Source organism: Diprion similis, chromosome 13, assembly GCF_021155765.1.
Source record: "Diprion similis isolate iyDipSimi1 chromosome 13, iyDipSimi1.1, whole genome shotgun sequence".
NCBI lineage: Eukaryota > Metazoa > Arthropoda > Insecta > Hymenoptera > Diprionidae > Diprion > Diprion similis.
The window spans coordinates 3500001-3526703 of NC_060117.1; the positions used below are offsets into that span (position 1 = coordinate 3500001).

The following is a 26703-nucleotide window of genomic DNA, read 5'->3' on the forward strand; positions in this document are numbered from 1 at the left end:
AACTTGGAAACACAGTGAAGAATTACTCGGAATGTATACGTACTTTGTTTATTGAGCCTTTCAACTGTGGTCTGAATGTGCTGGACAAAGTTCAGGTACTCCTTGGTAGTATAGTCGATGCCTTCGATTTCCGGAATAGCCATAAGGCATTCGTCAGCCATGAATGGAGCATTTTCCGGCGAAGCAGCAGCGAGTAGGGCGGAGGCCATGGTAGTGCCGACCCCCTTTAAATTTGATAGGGCAGTGATAGCCTGTTCCAGGTTTGGCAGTTTCTTAAAGGCTTTTTTTGTCTCAGCCATAACAGCTCTGGGTGTATTCACCTTGACCAGGTACGAAAGTTGTGGATAAAATTTTCCACGCTAGAAAAAAAGAAAAACAAACAACACGAGTTTCGTTAATTCTAATTCATTCATTCGTTCAAGGTTGGATAAAGTAGTAAAAAGATTCGCATCTTCCAGATCCCTTCCAGATCATTGGCCCAATGTTCATTTAATCGCAATTCTGGATCATCCGAATTTAGCAGTAAACTGTTAGTTACTTAGCGTCAAATTATAGAAACGATCGGTCTGTTTTCCTTGCCCTTTTAGTTTGTAGAAACAACTGCTTTTGATATAGGTATAACAATGATGATTATAAACTCTTACCGTTTGTTTCCATTTCATTGTCTGCACCAGTTCTTCGTGAATAAGATGAGCATCCTTTCCTCTCGATTTGATTTTCTTAGGCAGTTCATTTTGGTACCTATGAAAAGTATGTTTAACTCTCATGTTATGGACCTTCTGTGTGTGTGTGTGTGTGTGTGTGTGTTTGTGGAATAATAAACAGCCTTCATCATCTCAATCGTTCCTACATTTTCTACTCCTTCTTTTATTCTTTACATTTTTCTTCGTACCTACGCGACGCATCTTTTCTCAACTTGAAAAACCATATTCAAAAACTCAAATCGCAGTTTTCTGCTCAAGTAATTACGTATTTTTGGATAGTCGATTAACATCTTAGCTTGAACTATGATTATTTTTTCTATTTCCTCTTAAGTTAATATAATAAAAATCTCATAAAAAATGTATCAAATCACACAGACAATTGTAATCCAATACGAACAATCGTTCAAGCTGTACGCCGTTGAGTCCCGAGTGAAAAATTTATTTAATGTGACGTGCATTTTCTAGACCTTAAAATTTAGATATCGGCTTAATTAATGCTGTGAAGAATCGATCTAACAGCATCCGACTACGCATGCGCATAATATGAATGCTTCTATGATCTGCGGGTTATCAACTTCTCTTTTCCACAGTCTCTTTTTTGCTCTAGTGGAGTTGGAAGATGGACTTATTTCTAGCAATGGATTGACATATCTAGGAATTTTACTTTTCTAAGGTAAATAGTTAGTCGCGTCTATGTGATCGATGCTTTGTTATCCGTGCCTTTATACAAAATATTTTAAAGAGTATCGAATGTATGTGTTTCAAAGTGGATAGAGTTTTCCATTAAATTGTTTTTTAAATTATTTAAAATTGCAAGAATAATTCTTGTATTAAAGACTTACAATTCGTCGCACTATTCGAGAAAAAAAAAAAAAAAAAAAAAAAAAAAAAAAACTTTCAACTTTGAAATACAAGGAACGACAAAATCTTTCACAATAAAAACAAAAGATATATATAAAGAAATTTTTTTTCTTCTTTGATACAAAATATTATCACACAGTGCCAACGAACTGTGTACGTTAATACACAAAAACATATTAGAAAAGTGTAACTAAGATTAAAAGAACGAAAAGAAACGGGTAATAATAAAAAATAGAATAATTATAAGTGTGTCAATTAGAGAAGTCAGTAATTCCTGACAATAACAATCATCATAATATGTATGCCGTATTGCAGGATTTTGCTGAATTGACATAGAGTGTATGATCAAGCACGAGCTCATCGTGAATTTAGCGAGCGACCGTGTTAAATTTCGCGAGAAAATTCTCAGTCATTAATTGTAAGTTTCTTCCTCGCTTTTGCGCCATTCTGTTAAAATAATACGAAATCGTAACGGAAAAAGTTTTCGATTCGAACCGTTCGAATCATCGGATAAATGAATGAATGAATGAATGAATGAATGAATGAATAAATGGATGAAGGAACTATCTTGAAGAATAATAATTACATGAATAAATTGTACTATTTATTTTCCTTTCCCGCCACCCCTCCTCTTATCGCGTATATTATAAATTTAGCGTTGTAACGCGAACAAATCCGTTATGTATGTGTGTGTGTCTCTCTCTCTCTCTCGCTCTTTATCTTTATTTTCCCCCCTTTTCGTACCCTATCGCCGTCTCTCTTTGTACGTCTCCATTTTGAGAGGCTCGGCCAGCGCCGCCGCTGCGAGAGAGAGAGAGAGAGAGAGAGAAAGATAGAGGGAATAGCACGCGCGCTCACACAAAGCTAGTCACACTAGCGCTATGCACACAGCCTTGAAAATATAGCGAACACAGCTTCTAGAGCCTCCTCGTGATATTGTTTACCGGTAGGGCATGTATATATACATGTATATACATACATATCTAGATAGATCAACGTGGCGAAGAGGCCAAGCAAAGTGTATGTATGTATGTATGTAAGCATAGGCGTACGTACGTACAAATATTTTTCTGACACCGTTGATTTTCTCCTTTTAATTTCATGTAGTTATTATCAGGAATCTTTTGCGCATAGTAGATTAATAGTTGATGATTTTTATTTGTTCAAAAAAATTTAAGAATGCAAAGTAAGTGGAAAATCGAAACGAAAAATTCTTCTTTTTCAACTACGGTCGCAGTTGATGGAGAAGGCAGGCAGGCAGACATGATGCGGATAGCAGCTCGGAGGCCAAGCAGGCCAGCCGCTTGCTTGCCGACTTGCAGGAATGATCGTGACATCACTGCCTTACAAGCTGAAACGTTCTTACACATACAGACAGGCGCTGCTGCTGCTGCTGCTGCTGCTGCTACTGCTACTGCTGCTAAGTAGCGAGAAAGAGAGATTTGAAAATGTTCGAGGAATATATACGGATGTATAAGAAAGGCGTGAAAAGGTATCAAAAGCGAGGAAAAGATGCGTAAAAAGTGAGGAGACTAAAATTTTTGTAGCAATTTCGAAGCACTTGTCATCGGCGAGTGTCCCACGTGACGCAAGGTTTGTCGGTATTTTAATGAGCGGGATATTCGAGTGGGAGGGAGGGTGGAAGGGGGGAAGAGAAAGAGAGAGAGAGATGTATACTCGCATCGAATCGGCGCGCACACACAGTGACGCGTTGCTCTCTGCTCTCCGCGTGTGCGTGATACACAATCGTCGATCGGCGAAGAGCAATGGGATGAAATAGGGAACACGGAGTGAGAGAGACGGAGGGAGATGGAGATAGAGATAGAGAGAGAGTAAGAGGACGCGATTAAGAAGAGGAGCAGAGAGCAGCGGCAGCAGTGCGCTACGTGCGATCATCAAGCGCGCTTCGAGTTCATTGTCCGGATTGGGTTGCCCCTCTAAAAAATAATCCACGATGTCTGAAAGGCGTATAAAGAACGCGTATCGCGACTCACCAGTTATCCAGCTTGATAAGTTCCTCGGGCTTCTTGGTCTTCAAATCCGCCTTGAGCCTCAGCGCCTGAGGATAGAGCTTGATAACGTGCTCAAATTGGCTCGCCGTTCCTTCGGCGAAGAAAGTCGCCGTGTCTCTCACGGAAGCCATTGTGATGGAAACTGTCGGTCGGTATACGTCTCTTTGCCGACTGAGGGCAGCACTCAACGAAATGAATACTAGCTAGGAGAGCCGAGCCGCCGCTTCCCTTTTCAATTCCCTTCTTCTCTCACTTCGTCTGCTCGCCTGACTGCCGCTCACCCAGCTAGCCTAGCAGCGAGCTGCTTCTCTGCCTGCTGCCTTTCCCCCCTTAGCGACTAGCGACCGGGCGACCGACACGACTCGCCTCTCACGGTCGACCAACACGAGCTCACGGATGCCCACCGCACAACGACACCACTCTCCCCCTCGCTCTTTCTCTCTCGTTCTCTGGCTCTCTCTCTCTCTCTCACGCTCTCTCCACCGCAACGAACGAGAGAGTCGAACGAAATTCGCGTCACGATTTTACAACAACCCAGAGCTGCCGCCGATTGTCGGAACACGCGAAACGAAACTCTTCGCTTCGTTCGCACTACCCTCTCGTCTCCTATTATACCTGCTCACGGTTCACTCCTGACGCTTCCTTTCGTACGTAAAAACACGCAGAGCGGACGGGCTTTCGACTCTCGGTGGCAGGCCTCACCACTTCGCTCTTTCTCTGGGGCGACTGGCGCGCTGAAACTCGACTCGGAAATTACACAAACGCCGCGGCGGAGCGGAGATCGATGCTAGGCGAGGAAACAGCCAGCCAGCGCAGCGGAGCCGACACTCTACACAGAACCAGCGCTCTCTCTCGCTCGCTCACCCCCCCCTCCTGCGGTCCCCACCGATCGTCGTTTGGTTGTATGCGTCGAACACACCGCCCTCTGTGTACAGCCTCACGAAGTGTTTCGTCGATGAGCGATCGAGAGTCGAGGAGGGGGGAGCGTGCGCCTTTGTGTGGACGCCATCATCCCTTCCACGCCCCTCTTTCTCTCCCCCCCGCCATTTCTCCTTTCCGCCTCCAACGACGTGTAGCTGTGTAAGTGCGCGTTTATACCGCGTCTCTCTACCTACGTCAGCGTCGCCCGTCCCGTCCCGATGTCGCGACTGTCCCGGCCATAAGCCGCCTGCCAGCGACTGCACCGTTCCTTCGCTCTTATGTAGGTAGCACTACGACTAACGGGAACGTGTACGTACGTGCATCTATGTCGCTTTGCACATACACACACACACACACACACAGGCTTAGGGCCTTTTGCCGAGAATTATCGCTCGCTTGGTATAGAAATTATAAAACTACATCGTCACTCGCTGTTGTACCTGCGCTCATTTAACACAAAAAGCAACGTGTTCATTTCGGTTTGGTTCGTTGGTATTCATTGATTTATTTTTTTCATACGGACTGGAGGGAATATCGGACGGCAACTCAATACTAGTACGGAGCTGTTTTTGAAAATTTTATATAATATACGGATTAGATTTTATTTTAAAAATATAGAGAACATTTTTTACATTCGACGATACGCCGACGAGGTTTTATTCGCTTCTTTTCGTCGGTATTCCTACCGATTTCCTTCCTTCCTACCTACCTACCCTCTGTCACGTGTCCCGTTATCCATTAACCATCTTTTGCAGTTTGCATGCGCCTGCACAGGTATCTGTCCCCTGTATACATAGGTACAGCTTAGGTGTACAGCTGGCTGGTGTATAGCGCTGTGTGTAAAAGTATCTACGCCACAGTACAGCGGACCGACAAAGTATCGTACGGTAAAAGCAGCCGAGGAGGAAAAGTTCGGTTTGTGCGTGGCAGCGGTAGCTCTACGTACGAACGAACGAAACTCTCCTCAGGCATAAACTATGGCCGTGAACGTGAGAGTTTTTGGAGATATTTATTAATTTTAGAGCAGGATGAAAATATTGATGAAAAAAATCACGAGTACATAATAATAAAGAGTTGAAAAGTATTTATTTGGCTGAAAAAATTATACTTTAATTATGTAGAAAACTGAAAATATTAATACTGGTTCTGTAATTATATTCTACACTCGCAATTATTCGACGATCTCGCTATACACGTCTAAGTATTCCATCGGCGACCTTCGAGTAGGCAGGCGAAGCTACAAACTCGAGAGCTCGGAAGAGTTTAGTATGTGCTACATCGTACAGCACGTTTACAATTAGATATACCTACATGCAACTTTTAAACTCGGGTGTACGTGCGTATAGAATACGACCGTTACCCGAGACACGTGCGTAGGAAAATATGACGTTAAAACATCCCGTCTGCAGTGTACGATGTACCTATAGTCAGGGTATGCGAACCTTATAGATTATACGGTACGTAGGTATCTGGTTTATGCCGTTCGGCCAAATAACCTATTTGGCAAAGGGAATTACGGCCGCTCAAAATACCCTCGCTGGTATCCCCTTGGTCAGTTTATATAGCAGGAATTACGAATCCCTATGTATACATATACATATACATATATATACAGTTTTGAATAATTTTCACACTTGTGCAGACTTGGGCATCGTTAACGGTGGAATAATTGCACCATAGGAGAAAGAAAAGGGAGAAAAAATATAGATAGACAGTCAAAGCAAATCTAGGTAGAAATAAATATAAGTGAGTGAAAAAAAAACAACCTGCCTCGTCATTCCGTTGATTATACCTCACGGGCCGTGATATTCTCCAAAAATCTGGTATCATCCGCGATATATGTATGGGGGTAAAAGTAAATTATAGGTATTTCCCGATGGACTTATACGTTTGGATGTACCTATAACGCACGGAGACGGTACGACTTAATAATAAACGGTATAATTCCGAGTTACCGGCGTGTAAACGATCGTCGTGGTCGTCAATGGCTTGTAAATAAACCGCGTGCGTCTACTGCAGGGTCTAATACTCTATAATACACATGCATACGTGTTATACACACATTCGAATATAGGTATACTGTGTATACCTACGTCCGTATGAAAAGTCCCGGGTTATTCCCAAGCGCCGCACAGTTACGCTGACACCCGCATCAGTATAGTGGAGAGGGTACTGATTATGAATCAGGGGATTTATTTCTAGAGACGAATGAATGAATGAATGAATGAAAGTGGAGTAGATACATGCATGTCGCGGTATAACTATGTATGTATGCATACCACGTGCTTAACCCTATGTATGTACATACGACTCGATTCGGTACGTGCGTGTGTGATACTTACACATGTAAAACTGGGACGGAAGAGCAAGAGACGCCGAACGATATATGTATGGATATGGACACATTCTCTCTCTCTCTCTTTCTCTCTCTCTCTCTCTCTCTCTCTATATATATATATATATATATATATATATATATATATATATATATATATATATATATGTGTGTGTGTGTGTGTGTGTGTGTGTATGTGTTTCAGTGTATACGTTTAGCTCTGCCACCCATTTCCCGAACCGTGTGTACGACGGCGCAAGCCACGTGTAGCTTGTTGTTCGGTTCTACGTGTGTAATATACACGCATGTGTCGCATTCAAATTCCGCGGAAGATCGTCGACACCTGTCGAACGATTTACGTTATTCGTTGTACATCTTCATTTTCACATTTCGCCAATTTGCTATTCGCGTGAGACGACAGAAATTCTTGTTTTCTTACTTCTGTACAAATCCCTTGACAATATGATGCAAAATACACCCGAACAGTGGGATAGGGATTCAAGCCTACGTTAGGAACGTAAATCAACTTCTACAGAGTATAATGCACGAAAATGTTGAACCACTTCCGGTTTTTTCGATACGTGATTTTGCCGCGTAGAGATTAGTTACAGGTATATTCATATTTTGCGGTAAGATATTAGGTCCGTCCATTACGTGCATTAACCGTGCGGAAAAACGAGTAATAATACTCAGAAAAACGAAGGTAATTACACTTGTTCCTGTACTTGTACAAAATTCATTTTTCCGCATAGAATTTGAAACCAAGTGTTTTATGATTCTTTCTCTTTATGAAGATGAAGTTGGGAACGTTTATACTGTAACAATGCGTGTTTAGGAATGTCGAAAATTTAGTGAACCATGATGAATAAAATATACTCATATTTTGCAAAATCGACTCCTTTAGAGAGAGTCGCATCTAAAATTACACAATAATGATTCTTCCCTAATGTCTCGTTACGTTAACGTGACCCTATAACTTCAGTTTCATTCCTACTTCAAATCGAAATCGAAAGTATTACGTACTGCAGGCATCAATGGAGATATGACTTATATACCAAGCGAGTGGAGACAAGCCGGCAACACGTGTGTTGTGTGCTTCGCAGATAAAAAATACGAGAAGATGACTGGGCCAAGTTATATATGTATATCCATACATACATACATACATACATATATCGGTGAGGAACCCTACTGGGGCCTACCGCACATTGACATGTACGTTAATTGTCCGCGGTGCCGCGGTATATGGCACCTCGTAGCCTGTAATGACTCACTAATATTTACATACTTATATTTCAAGGTCTGTATATTACTGTTATCTAAATTGGATTATCGTACGTATACAGTGTAACGGGTGGGAGAAGGAAGGATGACCTTGACCTAGGACAACACGTATCTTTATACGTTAAAAGAAATCTTCCCTGTATTTGTATAGTGTGGGTGTGCGTTCACCGTGCGGTACGTACACTGACGTAAAACGTATTGCATTGCGTTTATTAATTCCTATGCACACGATTTCAATCACGTGTCTGCGGGATACGGTTCGTTATTTCATACGCCCACGCAACAACGCGTCTTCGGTATAAATAAACGCACAAATATATGTATATATATATATATATACACACAAATATTGTGTATAGTTGTTACGAAGCAGGTGGTTGTTGTTACAGGTATGCGACGTATGTCAACGTCACGATACTCTTGCCGTAACTGTATATGTACATATATGTAACATAACATAAAAATAACAATCAAGGCATTAAGGCATGTAACCGTTGATATAAGCATAAACTATCCCATTTCCTCATCAACGCACGTGGATCTTGGAATCCGCGCGTGTTTGACGATTCGTATGGTAATTGCAAGACAGAAAAAAAAGAAAATAAGAAAAAAACAAATGAAAAAAATATTCGTACAGTTCCGCGTACGTCCAATTCGACGAACACGATTATACATATATATATATATATACACCTATACGTTGAATTTCATCTCCGAAACGCTGTGGGTATAGGGAAGAGCATAGAACTTATATTCCCCCGCGGGCCAAAATGCAGCTCAAGAGCAGATGGGGATATTTTACCCCTGGTAAAAAGTGGGGCTGGTTTGCTGGCTGGCTGGCTTGCTTGCTTGCTTGCTTGCCGTGCAGGGTTTAGAGCCCCGCCGGGTGTTCTGCCACGACTGCTGTTTCGGTTTACAGCCTTAAGCTCGATTCACATGGATGATAACGATGCACGGTATCCATGCAGCGCACTTCGGCCCCGACGTCACGTACGCAGCATCCCCTCAATGTGTCTCTGTGTGTGTGTTGCTCTATGCCCGCCGAAGGCGTCGCGTTCGTTGGAAATCAGGCCTGAGACCAGATACCACTGCTGCAACGCTCCATGCCTGTGTGTACGCGACAGCCATAGCACGGCATGTGAAACGACAGTCATGGCTTACTTCCCGAATCCAGGATCGTGTTGGAAAATTCTATGTATTCTGTTTTAACAGCTTGGCAGCGAGAATTGGCGAATTTTTGAATTTCGAACTGGCTGAAATGACGACAAACTCTACGTTTAATTAGTCACAGTTAGCGCAGACTGACGTTGGCATGTTAGGTGTTACATATGATGCTTGTTACGTGTTATTCGAATGTAGGCGGCTTGTGGGCGGGAATTTCTTGCTCGTACAGAATTGAAAAGCGGCGTTAATATCGTTTGAGCCCAAAACAGACGAGCTGTGGTAACGCGATTACATCTTTTCTGTCTTGAGTTTGCTGTGACGGAACCATGTTAATTTGAATTGCAAAAAATGGTACACAGTTTCCGATCTTACCAACTAGAGTGCCATCGATTGCATTTTAAACAAATGATCGCTAGATGGCGATACCTTCTGGAGAGATATTTCCGTGTCGTGGTGTGATACGATTCGATCGATATCTAATCGGCAAAACCTGGCTCGTGGGAATAGATTGCATGCGCTTGTATTGAACTCGTGGCGGGTGGATGAAAAATTGAAAGGCTAGGAGGATGGAGACAGAGGATACGATCAATTTGGTTAATTGCCAAGAATTGCCTGGTTACTTTCCTGACTATCGCAAAATTCATCAATAATATACAATCCGAGTACATCAATCGAACTCTGGTTGCCCTCGATTCGCAATCGCGCACTGCTGCGCTGCTAGAACACGAGAGAAGCTCATTGTCAATCCTCTTATACTAGATGCAGCACGCGTCAGCGAATTACGTCAATCGCTCGACTGACGCAAGTCTGGTACGGGGATACGCTGCACATTTTTTTTTCAACTTTTTTCCCATCTTCCTTCTTGTTTTCCAACTCCCACCACAGTCATTGCGATCATAATGGCAACAGGATATAATTTGACGAGTCGCTCACCCCGCGCTTTCCCATAGATATCGAAATCTGTAATCCACTTTTCTCAAACCTTACCTTCCTCAAATAACATACATCTTATTAATCTTTGTAATAGAAATTTTATCAAACTTTCTCTGAATCTACATCTGTTTGACCATTCCTGAATATATAATTTATTCCTTGAAATTTCGTTGAAAATGAATGTATCACAGCTAAATCCCTATAAATTAAATTTTTATTCTAAATTGGACTAGAGCAACCAATATTGACGTTCTCAAAACTGAGACAGGGCCATGGATCATTAAAAACCATATAATCTTCAGCGATAGTTAACAGTCAACGTAGTAAACTACCTGAAATTCTCATTACATTGACCCAATATCATTCCGCATAAGTGAGTATCAAACGTTTGGCGTTAAACAAAGCTCATGAAAAGAAAAGGGTTTCCATTTTTGCTTTTTCCCATAGCCACGAGGGCGATAGTCTCGGACTCTAGCTGTGGCTTTCCTCGCTGCGCGGTCCGTACTTTCCCCGTCGAGCGTCTCTCTATCTTTTCATCTCCCGTGTTCAAGCCCGCGGTTTTTCTCAGACTCGTCGCGTCTTTTTCTCTTTCCTTGCGGCCCTTCTCCATCCCGTTCTTCTCGTTGCAGTGGCCGCCCGCTTGTGTGGGGACGCATAAGTACCTTTCATCTTCTTTTCGAAGAGACGTGCTTGCATGCATGCATTATATCTATACGCAGGTATAACCGGAGAGCGACCTGCATCGAAAAGGACAGAAACTACGTGCGAACTGAAGGGCCGTCGCGCTTCTTTCTTCCCTCTTTCCCTCCTCCTTAGCGGGTCCTTAAGGGATGTGCATATAGGCATGCGCAGCGGACGGTGCTGCTTGACAATGATAGACTTAGCTGAGTTCAGGTAGAGGAACTGAACCCAACCATCACCGTTCCACCATACATCGCTATATATCCCACTTGAAATAAACACAGTTCTCTCTCTCTCTCTCTCTCTCTTTTTTTCTCTCCCTTTATTCAGCATCGTACAGTCGTTCGACATTGTGTGAAAACTCTTTTATTTCTATATATCACTGCGGAATCGTATGTGGGTAGCGTTTCCCGGATACATTGGTTAATCAAGTTGCGCAGTAACATATATTGCACAACGTAACCATATAAATATAATACATATTTATCAGGATAAGTATTTACATGCATCTTCGATTCTCGTAACGGTTACGATTCAAACCAAATCGGTTATTTTATCTGATAAGTAGACCTGAGTACGATCTCACGATCGTACGATTTCGATTTTCAAACTCTTATTGCAGTTCGCTGTGTTAAATTTCGCCGGTGAGTTTCGTTTTCCGTCGACAGACAGGCGTCCGATACTTTCGACCTTCCGGCGGAATGGATCAGTGACCGCCACATATGATTCACCAAAATTTTTCTTTCTCTCTTGTTCGGGAAATTATACCGTTACCAGTTATGCACGCAGGTTTCACACCGCGTGGCGGGAGGGTATCGCAAGGAACAATAAATACGATAGGTCAACAGTTTAACCGATAATTTATTATCCGGATACCGAATAATCCATAATATTTATACATGTGTATGTATATGTATATGTATATATACACATGTTGAAACGCGTGAATTTCTGTCCTATATGCTAATTACACCTACATATATATGTACATACACACCCATCTACCCACCTGTGCATGAAAACAATACTCGGATACAGTTGAAAGTTGAAATCGACCTTAGTTCGAAATTTAAACTTATTGTAAATGAATAAACATTTCTGCATCAATTTTGAAAACCATCTTATTTTATTACAATTCATTTCTACGAATGTAAATCTACTCGCTAAACGCATACACATGGGCGTGTATTGTAGTATGTATGTACATACATCGACGTAGAGGAGGCGGTTCTTCGTGTTCCATGAAAAGAAACGTGTCTGTGCCTGCCTGTCGAATGACGACAGCAGCCGACAGTCTTTTCCCCGAGCTAAACGATGGACTTGTTGCCGACTGCGCATGTCGCGTATTCCGCGGTGGCGAAGTAGTTCCAAGAAAAAAAAAAAGTTGCCGCGTGGCATAAACGGGCTAAACGGATTTCCCGCAATTGTAATAACCCTGTGAAAAGTCTAGGTTCGGAAATAGGAACGACTCGATCAGTGATAGATCGGATAAATCATTGGGCGGAAAATACCAGGCTCCGAAATATCGTCGGGCAGTTTTAGTACCGACGAGAAACAACGCGGGGGCAGCACCATCGGCAACCAGGATCCCCAGGAACAGGCAGGAGGAGCAGCAGCGGTCAGTGGCGACTGGCGGCGGCTGATAAGCGTAAGCTTAAAGCAATGGGTTCTAATTCCTCGAAGTATGAAATTGCGGTGCTCGTCGTGAACTGATGACAGTTTTAACGGTTCGCCGATAGAAGTTTATCCAGGAAGCAGCAATTAGCACGGACAAAGTTGACTTTCTGGCCGAAGACAACGACCGAAAGTAGAATGAAAGATTACGGGTTCCGTTGCTGCTAGTATCGCGTTTCGCCTACCGCTACTGGCTGGCACCCGTGTATTCGATCGAGAGGAAACAGATATCTCACAGTGTTGTTTAAACCATACAAACGCGAACGTGACATAGATACGCGTCTCGGTGCGTAAGTAAACCGTTCGGAAACAAAAGAGTAACGATAAGAAAAAGAACTTACGAGTGTAACAACACCGAGACAACAAGTTTAGAGGTACAAAGAGGAGAAGCAAAAAAAAGAAACGGAAAGAAAATAAAGAACCCAGGTGCGGTTTGTCGTACCTACTGTCATATAAAATCGACGTGTCCGATTATTATCAACTGGTGGTATATGTTGTATATTGTGCAGTTAGGTTGTTGTTGTTGTTCTTCTCTCAACAGGATATCAGAGGTATAAACGCAAACCATATATCGAGAGACGAAGGAACGGAGTAGATCCGCAGCTGTGATTTTTTTTCCATTACATACGGCGGTACGTGGTACTCGTAGCTGTATCCAGTCAGTGTGTCACGTAGGACGGAAAAGAAGAGGAAAACCGGCCATTCGATTAGGCCGAAACGTTATCGAGGTGGACGTTCACTGTCCGTGCCAAGGGAGGTCAGACCATCCGTTTACCTACCTAGTCGAGAACTCGTGACGACGTCGACATCGACGACGAGGACGTGGAGGAGGAGGAGGAGGAGGAGGACGACGACGACGACGACGACGACGACGATTGAATATAATAAATAACGCGCATCCGAGGATTTAACTTGGATAATTACATTCAGATAAACAGAGAGAGAGAGAGAGAGAGAGAGAGAGTGATTCACCATGGAGGCGATAGCGAAACACGATTTCAATGCGACAGCCGATGACGAGCTCAGTTTTCGTAGGAGTCAAGTATTGAAGGTTGGTACGGCTCGCCCTCTCCTCGCCGCCCTTCCCCGCCCACCGCCGCCTCGTCATCTCGTCGTATCCATTCCTTCACAACGTGTAAAATACTTAGGCATATACCCACATGTGTGGCTCCTCGACGAATCCTGTAATCCCCGATTATACCAAAGAAATATTTATCCACTTTCCTAAGTGTTATGTGGTAAATTAATCTATAACACAAGTCTTATCTTATCATTACCACACGTACATACATGCACGGGGCACAGCGCATATCTACATATGATGCGACATGCCTTAGGTCGCTGAGAGAGGAAAAGAAAACAAGTGATTATAATAATATGGAACGAAAGCTAACAGATCAAACAAAAAAAAAAAAAAAAATATTTCGTACAATCGTTCGTTCAACGTACTGTACAATATTACGTGTTTCCTGGGTATTCCCACAAATTTCAACACCCTGTCATCCGTTCATTTGATAAACTAAGAAAGAGAGGAAGGAGGAAGAACGAAATCACACTAAAAGCAAAACGGCACACGCACACGCGCATACACCCGCAAAAAGCAGGAACGAATTCTTTTATAGCATCAGCGCCATTCTCCCAATCACCAAATATAGAAATACACATACCTAAGTATGCATGTGTGTGTGTATGTATGTATGCATGTATGCACTTGTGTTCGCTCTTCGATCTCTCTGATCCGCGGCTGGAGGAGGGAGGAGGATTTTATCGCGCGTAGGGATTTTGCAATCTATTAGTATGATGATTTCGTATAATATTTATCTGTACATGGCAAAAGAATTTTTATTCATTAATACGTTCGTTAAATTTTTTCTCCACCTTCACCCTTAATTTAAATCAATTTAATGCGTTCATCAATTTTGGCAAATATCGATCAATGCCTTACGTCCTGGTGGTCCGTTTTGGTTTATGAATCGAGAAAATTCGATACCAATCGCGATTCTGAATTGCTTTCGCCAATCGTCAAAACTTTCTTCAACTCTCGCCCGTAATCCATTCGATTCTTTCGTTTTGTATTTTAATAACAGAAAAAAAAAACAAACAAACAAACAAATAAAAAGAAACACGTATGAAAACAAAAAAGAAGAGAAACAAAACTTAGCCAAAATTCATTGGTAGTTTCCTATCTCTAGTAAAATTGTGTTATCTCTGTTTCTCGATCGATTAAAAGATCATTGATAATAAAAAAAAACAAAAAAATCAAAAAGTAACTGCAGAATATTTTATGCCTGCGGAGTGCTACTGAAATACATTTATACATTTAATATAAAGAATTTCTATCGACGAAACGTAACGACGACATTTTTATCGCACATATTTTTACTTTGTATCGATTTTATTATTATTGTTTTATTATTTCGACATCGGAATGAATATTATTGCTGGATGTTTGTCATTGTTTTTGGAGTATCGTGTTTCCCCTGCATACGTAACTACATTGTCGTAAGTTTATTATGACGAAACGAGAAATCGAGAATACAGAGGCGTGTGTGCAGGAAAGAATCGAGTCTAAGATTTCTGACTGACTCTGACACGAGAGCCGAATATCGTGTCCAAGTTATGCCATAGCTATTTTCTGCTTGGGCAAAACTATACTCGATCTTCTCTCTTCTACCTATTTATAAATTTTCATGAAACCATGCGAGAAACGTATAGATACCCACGTAGGTATGACCGAGAAGCAGAGATCTGCGGTTGATCGTCGTCGAAATGATTTCGCGTCTTTTTAGGACGGCAACCACGACCCCATATTCGAATATTTGACGAAACTATGAAACTTGACGAAAAGTAATGCGTTCAAAATTATATCGCAAAACGGGATAAAGAGCGACGATATTCCTACGGATTTACGAAAGTAAATTGGTTGGAGAATCTCGGTACATTTGTAAATTCTATAAGTTAGATGCAAATGGCGCCATTTTTCCGGAGAAATTTAGCAGCTGTAAGGGGATGACTGGAAATATATATAGTATAGAAATATGCGTTTTATAACATCCTAAAAATAGTACACCAATACGCATTTTCAAGTCACGCAATGATGCAAAATGACTTTTTAATGTTGCGAAACGTGTTAAACGAAAGTGAAATTAAAATAAATTTCGCTATGACACTAGAATAAAAAGTACCCAAAAAAAAATTGCTCTTTCTATCCACGAGATGGCGCTGAGATCAGAATTCCGAAATAGATACTTTTTTTTTAGCAAATATCCGATTTCTAAAATTTGAAAATTGCTCCCCTCTTCCAGTATTATTTTTTTTACTCCTTGAATCAGCGATGATTTTGATGAAAGCACAGAAATCTCTGTTTGTTATCCCATTTACTCGATCGATAAAATTTAATGTTTATAATTCATTTCGCAAGAAAGAATCAAAAAATCATACAGACATTATATCGTCACATTTGCAAAAGAGAGAAAAAAATGAAGAAGAAGAATAATAATTAGTACACAAACAGATATTTTTGTCTGAAAATTTTGGCATCTATTATCGTCTAAGATAAACTTCCTCTTTTAACAACCGCTGCATACAGTAATACACAACAAAAATATCATTTTAAATACCCTCTGACATTCCTTTTTCTTTATCTTTTGTCCTAATCAATAGGGTATTTAAATGCCACCTGCTTATCGTTATGTTTATATCAGTTTCGCTCCTCTTTTCCTGCAACCAAAACTCATCTCTTGCGACCTTGGTTCGATTTGCTGCTGCTACTGTAGTAGTGGGAGTTGCGATTATTTATACACGTTTACTTACGCAGCCAGCATGCAGCTGGTTCCGATACTGACAAGAAAACAAATGATGCGATGACGAGAAATTGAAGAAAAAATTTTACTTTACTTTTATAAAAGACTGATTTATCTTTCTATATTTATTAGATTTTAAACATGGAAGACGACATGAATTGGTACAGAGCAGAATTGGATTCGAGGGAAGGCTTGATACCGAGCAATTACATTGAGATGAAAAATCACGAGTAAGTTTCACTTCAGGCGTATTTCTTTCTTAATGAGTTTCGTTTCCCAATTGTTGACCCAAGCTCCTAAAGCCAAAGCTATGAAACAGGCGATGCTGGCTTCAAAGTGCCTAAGATAACATAGAGGGTGTGGTTGAAACAAGAAAAAGAAAAAAAAAGAGAACCGGAACTTGACTTTCCTATTTTTGTTCCCTATGCGCAGTTGGTATTACGGGAGAATAACAAGAGCAGACGCGGAAAGGCTTTTGATGAACAAACGCGAAGGTGCGTTTCTTATCAGAATCAGCGAGAGTTCTCCCGGTGACTTTTCCCTATCAGTCAAGTAAGTTTTGTACAAATATTCGTTCCGTCCTTCAAAATATCTCTAATTTAAAAAATAGTTTAAACAAAGATTTGTCGCTTTTGTCTGATTTTTACCTGTTATAAATTACCGAAACAGAAATATACGATGTATCCACTTAATTAAACGCTTATGCACAGCTTCGGATCGAGACATTATTTCAATTTCACAGATGCTCGGATGGCGTTCAGCATTTCAAAGTTCTCAGAGACGCGCAAGGCAAGTTCTTTCTCTGGGTAGTAAAATTCAACAGTCTTAACGAGCTCGTCGAATACCATCGCACCGCATCAGTATCCCGTTCTCAGGACGTGAAACTGCTTGACATGAAACCAGAGGAGGTGAGAAAAATCAACAATTTCTTGCGGCGAAATGCTCGTTCAATCTTTTGTGGACACGTATCGATACTAAAATCAGTCCAATTAGTTAATGAGAAATATTAACTTCCAGAAGAGAAAAGTATTGGAAGAATTTACCGCGTAGTTATCCTCGATGTTACATCTTCATTTGACCTATTTTGTTATTGCAGTGTTTGGTCCAGGCGCTCTATGATTTTGCGCCCCAGGAACCGGGAGAACTTGAATTCAGACGAGGCGACGTCATTACCGTAACAGATCGCACAGACCAGCATTGGTGGCACGGAGAGATTGGCAACAGACGGGGACTCTTCCCATCGACTTACGTTACGCAGTATCACTCCTAGGTAATTGTTCAAATTACCAATTCAATTGTTACAATTTATAGATCGTTTGGAGTAAGTTATTCTTTTTCATCTTTTTATGGTACACAACTAAGGCAATCTCAGATCTGCTGCTCTCATTTAACTTTATAAATTTATCACTTCCGTTTGTTTTTCATATCTTATTTCTCTCTCTCGGACGTGTTGTATTCACCGCATTGCTCGGCCTGAATTACTTGTCTTTGGATAACGTTGCCTTTGACGTACACGCATGTCCAAGTATTTATTACCTGTTTAGAAAACTTTATTTAGTTCAATGGTGGCATATTTCTTAGGATTTCCTAGTCATTTCTTTATATGGTTCCGAAAGTAAAAAATTATCTCGACGGCCGCTTATTTCAATTTTTCAGTATTAAACTTTCTTTTTTTGAGTGTCGATATTAGATACTGAAAAAATGTTATGGGATAGATATTACAAATACAATAGAGATAGACCGTAAGATCTATCTTTCTTTATCGGTTTGTACCTTGTTCTATCGTGTTTTTGATTATCAATTTTTGATATCCTGTAGCATTTGATCAACCTTTCGATCAAGGTACTCGAAGCGATTTACCGTCACAGTTGAATTAAGAGCAAATTGCGTAACTTGATGTTTATGACTAATTTGTTTGTAACTTTTGCCAAAGGTGATGATTAAAAAATTTAACAATTTTCAATCCTGCGCAAAGATTTGTAGGATTTAGAAAATTTTACCAACATTTATTTGTTTTCAACGTATTTGACAATGTTTTTAACTAAAACAGGCCCAAAGGAGACGACAAACTCCGTCATCATCGTCATCGTCATCTTATCCTGCCACAATTACCTACAGAATTCGTATAGCTGCGGAATTGATCAACAATATTCTTCAAACTACGCCAATGGAGTGGGCGTTTAGAATGTATTGGTGGTCCAGGCGCAAGACTTTGTAGCTCTTTTATACAGGGCATTGAAATAATCGTGAAATTTTCGTTTTATCAGTTTTTCATTTTAAAAGATTTCCTTGTTTTTTTTTTATTTTTTCTTCACTCTCTCTTTCGGTTCCGTTTCTTTTCAAATCCTACAATGTTTCGATTATTGGATTCATATCACTTTAGAAACTTAAGACTAACTCAGACACGCACAAATGCGTCCGGTTGTTTAAAGAACGTGAAACGAGAGAGGGAAAGAAAGTAGAATGTATGAAATCAACACATAAAAATACCCAAATCGATCAACGACTGATGGCTCGCAAGCCTAACAACAAGATTTAATATTGACAATTTCTTAGCCTGCTTCCGTAGTTTTTTCACTGCTGACGAATTCAATGTCACATAATCAATCTGACGGATCCCTGATTCATCGCCATAATGTAATAGCACGTTGTATTTGAGAACTGGATCGATCTTTCCTATTTTCTTATTTTTCATATTTTTGTTTTTCTTGTATTTTTGTGTAATTGTATGTTTCCATGCTTGCATTGTAACGTCTAAATAGACTCGGCTGATTTATGGAAAGTATCGAGAGTGAGAGAGAGAGAAAGAGAGAGAGGCAGAGGCAGAGGCAGAAGGAGAGAGTTATCTATGTAAATCGGAGCATCGTTTGTTATGTGTATGTATATACAAATACATATATACATATACATATATATATATATATTTTCAGGAGTTTTGATCAGTAGTAACCTGACGTTGATCTTCACCGACCTTGCTTTGATTTATCGTAACGATTACACTTATTATTCTCTTCTTATAACTGCATTTTATTTTATTACGACGTATTTGTCTTTTGTTTCTCATTTTAAATAATAAACTTGTTCTTTGTTATGATTGTCTTTCCGTTTTTTTTTTTTTTTCTAAGTATTAGATTTGCACAGAGGCGACGATAACAACAACAATGAGAATGACGATCACCGTGAAAGTTATAAAAATCTAAATCATTAAATGTTTCTGCTTTCAAGAAGGTGTTGTTTGGTTTCTGTTCATCTCTATTCATCATATTCGACTACACCTAAAGTTCTGTTTAAAAAATTTTTGTGTCTTTACTGTTTTTGATTAGGCAATACAAACTATTTCTTTTCTTCGCCTTTATCTTCGACAGGTTTTTCATTGTTGTTGTTGAAATATCTTTCTCATGTTTACCAATAGAGAAAGACATTAATCCTTAGATATATATATAAAACTAGTAGGTAACAAATGGTTTACACAATACATACATGAATACCTAAATATACATGTAATACTGTGTGTCGTAATATGTGATGGCGGGAACGGAGGGACGGAAGAAGGAAGAGCCATTTTCCACTTCCATACAAACGTCAGAACGGAACATTACACTTTGACTTTACACTCAATAGCATCGGCTTGTTATTAAAGATGTACCGAGGCCTATTATCAGTGTATAAACAATTTTTACAGGAGATCCAATTTCAGTATAAATATTCACGAATAATCATTTAAAAATTGATGAACAGCAGTTTTAATATCATTCTATTCGACAAATGAAACGTAGAGTGATATTTTTTCCATTCTTTCTACCCTTGACAAAGTTTATTTTATCTTTCGGTCAAACATATCGACCATCTTTGATCAATTCAACTGAAAAGAAATCAATAGTATCGAATAGTACGGAGCTAATTCTTCCCCGTAAATAAACATGTCGAGAAATTATTACTCACGTTACACACACTCAAATCAAACGATATCGAAAATTTGAAAATTAAATGACAATATAAATAATGAACACATATAACCGGGTGAAAAATTTATAAAACAAGAGAACGATGAATGAATAAATGAATAAATAAATAAATAAATAAATAAATTAATTAATTAAATGAATCAATAATAATGAAATAAAATAAAATAAAGTATAAGATATAATATTGTATGTATATTTTTTAAGAGTTATATAATTCTTCTAACGATCTTCATAATTCTCAATCCTCTTTTCTTTGTAAACATTACTATTATTATTATTATTATTATTATTGTTATTATTATTATTATTACTAGTACTATTACTATTACTGCTGTTATGAATATTATGATTTTTATTTTTATTATTAGTGCCACTATACCACTACTACTACTACTACTACTACTACTATTACTACTATTATTATCATTACTATTACCGTTTAAATATCAAGCAACTATTGTGTAATTATTCTTATTGCTATCACTCTTATTATTGAGTTGCGTTACATTTTATTATTAACAATATATATTTATATATATATATATATATATATATACAATATAATAATAATATATATATATATATATATATATATATATATATATTGTTAATAATAAAATGTAACGCAACTCAATAATAAGAGTGCATGAATGCATGAATCTCTTATTTGTTTTCGTATCACGTCCTGCAACTCAATTATCAAGAAATTATTCCCTGTATATTCTCCGGAAGTTTCGAATAGAAAATAATTGCTGTTGAAATATCTTGATTAATTTTTGTTTTTCTTTGTAACAATGTACTTACTTCAACGACGCGTAAGAATTATTCGAATATTACTGCGACCTATTGTTGCGGAGTAAAGCGACTCGATTGTTTATATATAATAATATTCGGTATTAATTGATTGAAGTTAATATGCAGATGGTTTTAGTTTTTATCACCTGTTATAATTATACTCATTTACTATTACCAACGTTGCGTTCTTCCGTTTCTGACTTTACTTTTTTTTTTTCTTTTCGATATTTTGATCGGTAATACTATTTATATTTTTTTCATAATCATTAACCGAACGGTGACGACGATCGGCAATGGTAAGTTGGAATCACGCGTCCGTTGATCGGAAAGTCATTATTATCTAGAAAATAGTAGATCAAAGTTTCAGCGATTTCATAGTATGGTAATTAGACGAATGAACTGCTATTATTTTTTCATCTTATTCAAATAATCTCTTCTTTTTTTTTTTTTTTTTTTTTACAAGGTGCAGGGTCTTACGACGATTTATGGACATAAACGTACACAGATTTGCTAGCGAATAGTATAGTATGTAGCAAGTAATTCGGTAGGAAAAATAGAAGAAAAAGCCTTACAGTAATGATGAACTTTTTGAAGGTACAGTCATATATATATATATATATATATATTATTGTATATATACATATATATATAATATAAATTTGTGTATACCGTAGTGGTAATTATGAATAATAGCAAACTATTAGCATTGTGCCATTTTTAATGATTCTTATATGTATAGCAATAGTTGAAAATATCTCAGATATTGGGGTGTTACTATGATATTCTAGTATCAAGATTTATTATATTATTCTTATAATACTTGGCCTTAAGACTACGGTAAAATGTCTCATGCTGGTGGGTATACTTTCTAATACATCATCGAGTTAAATTATATGTTACTTATATTTACATTATTCACAGTCGCAGGTGAAATGAGAATCACATGATTTTAATTGAAAAAGGAAAAGTAATAAGAATTTGGGCAAATTGGTGTACAAAGGAGATGAAAAATAGTGCAATGATACATCTGATCTAATTAATATATGATTTTGATATAATTATTATGATATTACTTCCATTTTTTTTTTTTTTTTTTTCTTACAATTACTTTGACTCTAAATTTATAGTCAACGATCGTATCGTTTGTAAATACATTTACTGTAATGAAATAGTTGAATGATTTTTCGTAAATATTGGCAATCGGTTGCTTAGTAATGAATCATTCATATTATACAAGTTCAAAAATGGAATTTTGTTATTTGTAGCACATGATGTATGAAGATGATGTATAATTACGTAATACGTAAATAATGTAAAAATAAACTTGATTCGAGTTTAATGCAGGACCAACAAATATATTACGTTTATTTATAATTAAGCACGATGTGCCGTAGCCAAAGTATAATACAAAAGAACCGAACTGCAATATCGATTTATAATTTTTTTTTTTTGTAAAATATAAAGTACTTGTGAGAAAAATTGCTACAGATATTTATACATATTATTAGTACTTAACTATATATATATATATATATATATATATATATGTATACTAAAATAATATGTCATGAAGTGTAAGCAAGCATTTTGCTAGACGTTTCTTTCACCATGAATACATACATACATACATACGTAGTACATACATATTTCACACAATATACGCTCCGAAGATAATTATCTCTTCGTAAGTATAATTTACGTATACCGTGTCGTGTGTACTCTATCTCATGTATGGTATGTAATGTACATATAGAAATCAACGTGCACGTGTGTAAAGAGAGCGTAAAAGATTGATGATGAAATAAATTTTAGCACTACTCTTTTGCATTCTCATAAATAATACTACGATTATTTCGTTCTTTTATTACGATTATCATTTCTTCGAAATGTAACGATTGAAGCAAGGATAACCAGAGACTCGTAGCTGATCGTTGAAGATGCTGATTTTATCGTTAACAGGTATGTATCACGTGTAATCGAATTACTCAAAGACTAAATTATTATTTACAAAGTGATTAACAGCTGATTGTATACTGTAGTTGTATTTTATACAAAATATCTACAATTTAAACATTTCGACATTTGAACTTCGCGCGTTTCATGAGTCACAATTTCCGCCTGAAAACGCTCCCGGAATAAATCTGCAACCGCAAAACCGATCCTGGAATATTATCTGCCGCGATTAAAAGTTGGAGAAAAATTATGCAGATATTATTTCTGTCCGTTTTTTTTTTTTTTTTTTTTTTTTTTTTCAGGAAAATCAAAACGACCTGGTCGAAAATCAAGAACGGACTTGATTGAGGTTCGATGTCTTCAAAATGGCGGACATTCTTTCCTGTTCAGGAAGTCTCCCAGTGGCATTGCCAAACGTGAGTTCAGCAGCAAAAATCCAATTTTATACTGTTACTTGACTACAAATGGCGGTGAAATTGAGCATAGATAATCAGCGACGCCTTTACTGCCTTGAAATGCGTTTGGAACGACAAAAACTTCGGTGCTTACGATTTAAAATTGAAAAATTTGGGACGGCGTGGCGAGTACACGTGTCAACCTAGCCTCCAAGTTCTCGATTCGTCGATTAATAATAAGCAACGTGCGAGAAACGAGTTTATCCTTTCGGTCAGAATCCGCACCACTTTATTTCTCGAGCTAACTAAAATTCTTCGCATTTCAGGTTGAATCGTAGTTCAACCACAACGTTAAGATGTCGGGAGGATTAGACGCGCTAGCTCTGAAGGAGGATGACGTTACCAAGATGTTGGCCGCATGCACTCATCTGGGCAGTGACAACGTTAATTTTCAGATGGAACAGTACGTCTATAAACGGCGTGCCGATGGTGAGTTGAATTGCTCGTAAACTGCGCCTCGATCCGCTCTTGAGTAATAGAATAAGTTCCAAAGCAAGGTTCCTAATATTTATCTTCAGGTGTGAACATCATCAACCTTCGTCGTACTTGGGAGAAGCTTTTGTTGGCTGCTCGTGCCATCGTAGCGATCGAGCATGCCAGCGAGGTCTTCGTCATCAGTTCTCGGCCCTACGGCCAAAGGGCTGTTCTCAAGTTCGCCGCTCACACAGGCGCTACTCCGATCGCCGGACGTTTCACGCCTGGTGCATTTACCAATCAGATTCAGGTTGCTACGATTTTTTTTATTAATCTTCGAAGCTAGAGTTAATAATGTTTACTAAATGATGAGACAATTTATGTCCAGAATAGTACATGTGTTGGTACATAAGGCTTAATCTTTTCTGAATGGTGGTAAACAAACTAAAAATCAGATTTTACAATTCAAGAATCTCCTCGGCATCGTATGACATTCTTTTTTCAACGCTTTAAGGCTGCTTTCCGCGAACCTCGTCTGCTAATCGTCACCGACCCAGTCACCGACCATCAACCCATCACCGAAGCGAGTTACGTTAACATCCCTGTAATCGCATTCTGCAATACCGATTCGCCTTTGAGATTCGTCGACATTGCAATTCCGTGCAACACTAAAAGCTGGCACAGTATCGGGCTGATGTGGTGGCTTCTAGCACGCGAAGTACTTCGTCTCCGAGGGTCAATTCCCCGCGAAACCAAATGGGAAGTCGTCGTCGATCTCTTCTTCTATAGGGATCCGGAAGAGGTTTGTATTTTGTTGCAAAACACTAGAAGATCAGAGATAATTCGGTCAACTTTATCAAGAAATTTAGTTTCTTAACTTACGCTCAATGATTTATTTTACAGGCCGAGAAGGAAGAACAAGCGGCGAAAGAAATCGCAGCACCGGCAAAGATGGACTTCATCAGTAGCGCCGAAGCTCCGCCGACCGCTGAGGCTGGATGGGCTAACGAAGTTGCTGTCATTCCGGCGACCGAGAACTGGGCCGACGATACTGGCGCTGCACCCGCAGTTGTTCCCCCCGCTGGTGCACCTGCTGCTTTTGCACCCAACGAGGACTGGGCTGCGCAGGTAAAATACTAACTAACGTAACTGAAATTCTCGTTGTTGTAAACATGCAAATGTTTTTCAAGATCAGATTCACTGAATGCTACACCAAAGTTGACCAGAAACAAGTCTCAGACAAGCTGTACGAAGTTCTTCCGATTCTGATGCTTTTCGATTTATTCTTCGAATTCAATGAAATCCTTCGATTTAAAACACTTCTCCTCAGGTACAAGACGAGTGGTCAGCGACTCCGCCTGCTGCCACCGCAGCTGCTGCAGCACCTGCTCCTACCCAGAGCTGGGGTGGAGCGCCGACTGAGAAATGGTAATCGCGTTGCTTTCAGAGCTATCGCGTGTTGCTAAATCACTTTGTAATACAACACAATAATAAAGTGAAAAATTAAATCACAGTACGTTAATTTTTATCGTTATATTTTTTTAAGATTTGTACACTTGATACGTAATATTCGTTACAGTGTTAAACAAAACGACTTTTCTCGATATGATCGTCAAAGTCAGTTACACTAATTTATTTTTGACGTAATTCATGGTTTTTTTTAATGATTTGACTTCTTTGCACAGTATATTTTCTAATCTTCATCGCCAATCTCGAAATCATGACCGTTTTTTTGTCGACTGGCTATTTTACCGTGAACTCTGAATCTGTAAATGCAGGTGAAATCAGGGTGACCCCAGTTTGATTGTATTTCAAGAAGAATTGTTTCGACCGGATACAGCTTCTTCACCTCTTTGTCCTGAAATTAACGCAATTAACTTACATCATTAGGCTGTGAAAAATCAGGAAACATGGGCAAGCCATGGTTAGTCTTACCATCAGAACAAAGGTCTGCGAAGGTTGGCCATTGATGTCGTACGTGAAACTATCTAGTGTCCGAAGACCGTGTTCTATTACCGCCTGAAAGGTGTGAGAAGATTGTGTAATTACATTTCGAAAGGCGTATAATGAAGCGATAGCTAATCGAAAGATGCTTAATGTTACTATTCTGATTTTCACTCACATGAACCGAAAAGTCTCGTGGTGCTGAGTTTATCGATCCAGTTAACGACGCTGATACGGGTATGTGCTCGAGTGTAACTTTGTCAATGTATGCTGCACGTGCCAGTTTCAAAAGTATTTTTCCGTTTGATCCTCGAAACGCCCAGCATTCTCCCGCTTGAGTCCATGGCTAGAGGATTAGTACGGAAAAATTATAAAACTGTAAACGGTAAAACTGATCAAACAGATTATTTGCTGTATTGATTTAAGTAAAGCAAAAGTTGGCTTTTCTCCATTTTCATATGAAATCAATGCTCAACAAACCCGATCAACACACCTGAATCACTTTACGAGGTGTAAAATAGCCCGCCTCCCAAATTGGAATGCCAAAAAAAGTTATTTGCTGATGATCAGGCTTGTGATACGACTCTGTGTCTGGAGTGTCTAAAACTGCTCCACCGGCAGCCTCGGATGCAAAGTCTGGAAGCTCGTGATCTGAATCAAACACCCAACAACTCGTCAACATAATTATCATCGCTTTGATCATTCTTATTAAATTCAGAGTTCGTGCGCAAGTAGAGAAATTCTCGAATCAAGCTTAAATCTTAAGCGAGCTCAAAAAATCAGCTCTTAATGATATTTTTAACTG

At 39.1% G+C, this 26703-nt stretch overlaps 4 protein-coding genes across 6 annotated transcripts in view; 2 read left to right on the top strand and 2 right to left on the bottom strand.

Annotated features, from left to right (window-relative positions):
- Positions 1-4053, bottom strand: part of LOC124414256 — a 4925-nt gene extending 872 nt beyond the window's left edge. The window contains exons 1-3 of the mRNA XM_046895253.1: positions 3560-4053; positions 645-741; positions 44-359 (exon numbers count right to left, since the gene is read on the bottom strand). Coding sequence (XP_046751209.1) covers positions 44-359; positions 645-741; positions 3560-3708 — 562 coding nt within the window. The 5' untranslated portion in view covers positions 3709-4053. The remainder of the gene's footprint in view (positions 1-43; positions 360-644; positions 742-3559) is intronic.
- A 9139-nt stretch (positions 4054-13192) lies between these two features.
- LOC124414258 (growth factor receptor-bound protein 2) lies at positions 13193-19528 on the top strand. 3 transcript variants are annotated; one of them, XM_046895258.1, is made up of 6 exons: positions 13193-13620; positions 16505-16602; positions 16805-16924; positions 17115-17280; positions 17469-17669; positions 18423-19528. In XM_046895258.1, the coding sequence occupies exons 1-5, from the start codon at positions 13543-13545 to the stop codon at positions 17640-17642; spliced, it is 636 nt and encodes a 211-aa protein (XP_046751214.1). In that variant the 5' UTR covers positions 13193-13542; the 3' UTR covers positions 17643-17669; positions 18423-19528. The 3 variants fall into 3 exon arrangements, with proteins under 3 accessions (XP_046751214.1, XP_046751213.1, XP_046751212.1); XM_046895257.1 differs by having other exon boundaries at positions 13195-13620; positions 17469-17642; XM_046895256.1 differs by having other exon boundaries at positions 13196-13620; positions 17469-17642; positions 18407-19528.
- Positions 19529-23443: 3915 nt separating this feature from the next.
- LOC124414257 (40S ribosomal protein SA) lies at positions 23444-25467 on the top strand. The gene is made up of 6 exons (XM_046895254.1): positions 23444-23501; positions 23807-23969; positions 24059-24264; positions 24469-24756; positions 24858-25082; positions 25285-25467. Exons 2-6 carry the CDS (start codon positions 23837-23839, stop codon positions 25384-25386), a joined length of 954 nt encoding a protein of 317 aa, XP_046751210.1. The 5' UTR covers positions 23444-23501; positions 23807-23836; the 3' UTR covers positions 25387-25467.
- A 532-nt stretch (positions 25468-25999) lies between these two features.
- On the bottom strand, positions 26000-26601 carry LOC124414228 (SUN domain-containing protein 1-like). Its single transcript, XM_046895205.1, has 3 exons — positions 26392-26601; positions 26077-26244; positions 26000-26032 (listed from the first exon to the last, which is right to left on the bottom strand). Exons 1-3 carry the CDS (start codon positions 26599-26601, stop codon positions 26000-26002), a joined length of 411 nt encoding a protein of 136 aa, XP_046751161.1.
- Between the last annotated feature and the right edge of the window lie 102 nt (positions 26602-26703).

Coding starts and splice junctions, on each gene's coding strand:
- LOC124414258 (XM_046895258.1), top strand. CDS start 13,543: ATGGAGGCGATAGCGAAACACGATTTCAATGCGACAGCCGATGACGAG. Junction 16,603..16,804: donor ATTGAGATGAAAAATCACGA/GTAAGTTTCACT, acceptor CCCTATGCGCAG/TTGGTATTACGGGAGAATAA. Junction 16,925..17,114: donor GACTTTTCCCTATCAGTCAA/GTAAGTTTTGTA, acceptor TCAATTTCACAG/ATGCTCGGATGGCGTTCAGC.
- LOC124414257 (XM_046895254.1), top strand. CDS start 23,837: ATGTCGGGAGGATTAGACGCGCTAGCTCTGAAGGAGGATGACGTTACC. Junction 24,757..24,857: donor TCTATAGGGATCCGGAAGAG/GTTTGTATTTTG, acceptor TTTATTTTACAG/GCCGAGAAGGAAGAACAAGC. Junction 25,083..25,284: donor ACGAGGACTGGGCTGCGCAG/GTAAAATACTAA, acceptor ACTTCTCCTCAG/GTACAAGACGAGTGGTCAGC.
- LOC124414228 (XM_046895205.1), bottom strand. CDS start 26,601: ATGATCAAAGCGATGATAATTATGTTGACGAGTTGTTGGGTGTTTGAT. Junction 26,245..26,391: donor CACCTCGTAAAGTGATTCAG/GTGTGTTGATCG, acceptor CTAATCCTCTAG/CCATGGACTCAAGCGGGAGA. Junction 26,033..26,076: donor CACGAGACTTTTCGGTTCAT/GTGAGTGAAAAT, acceptor TCTTTCGATTAG/CTATCGCTTCATTATACGCC.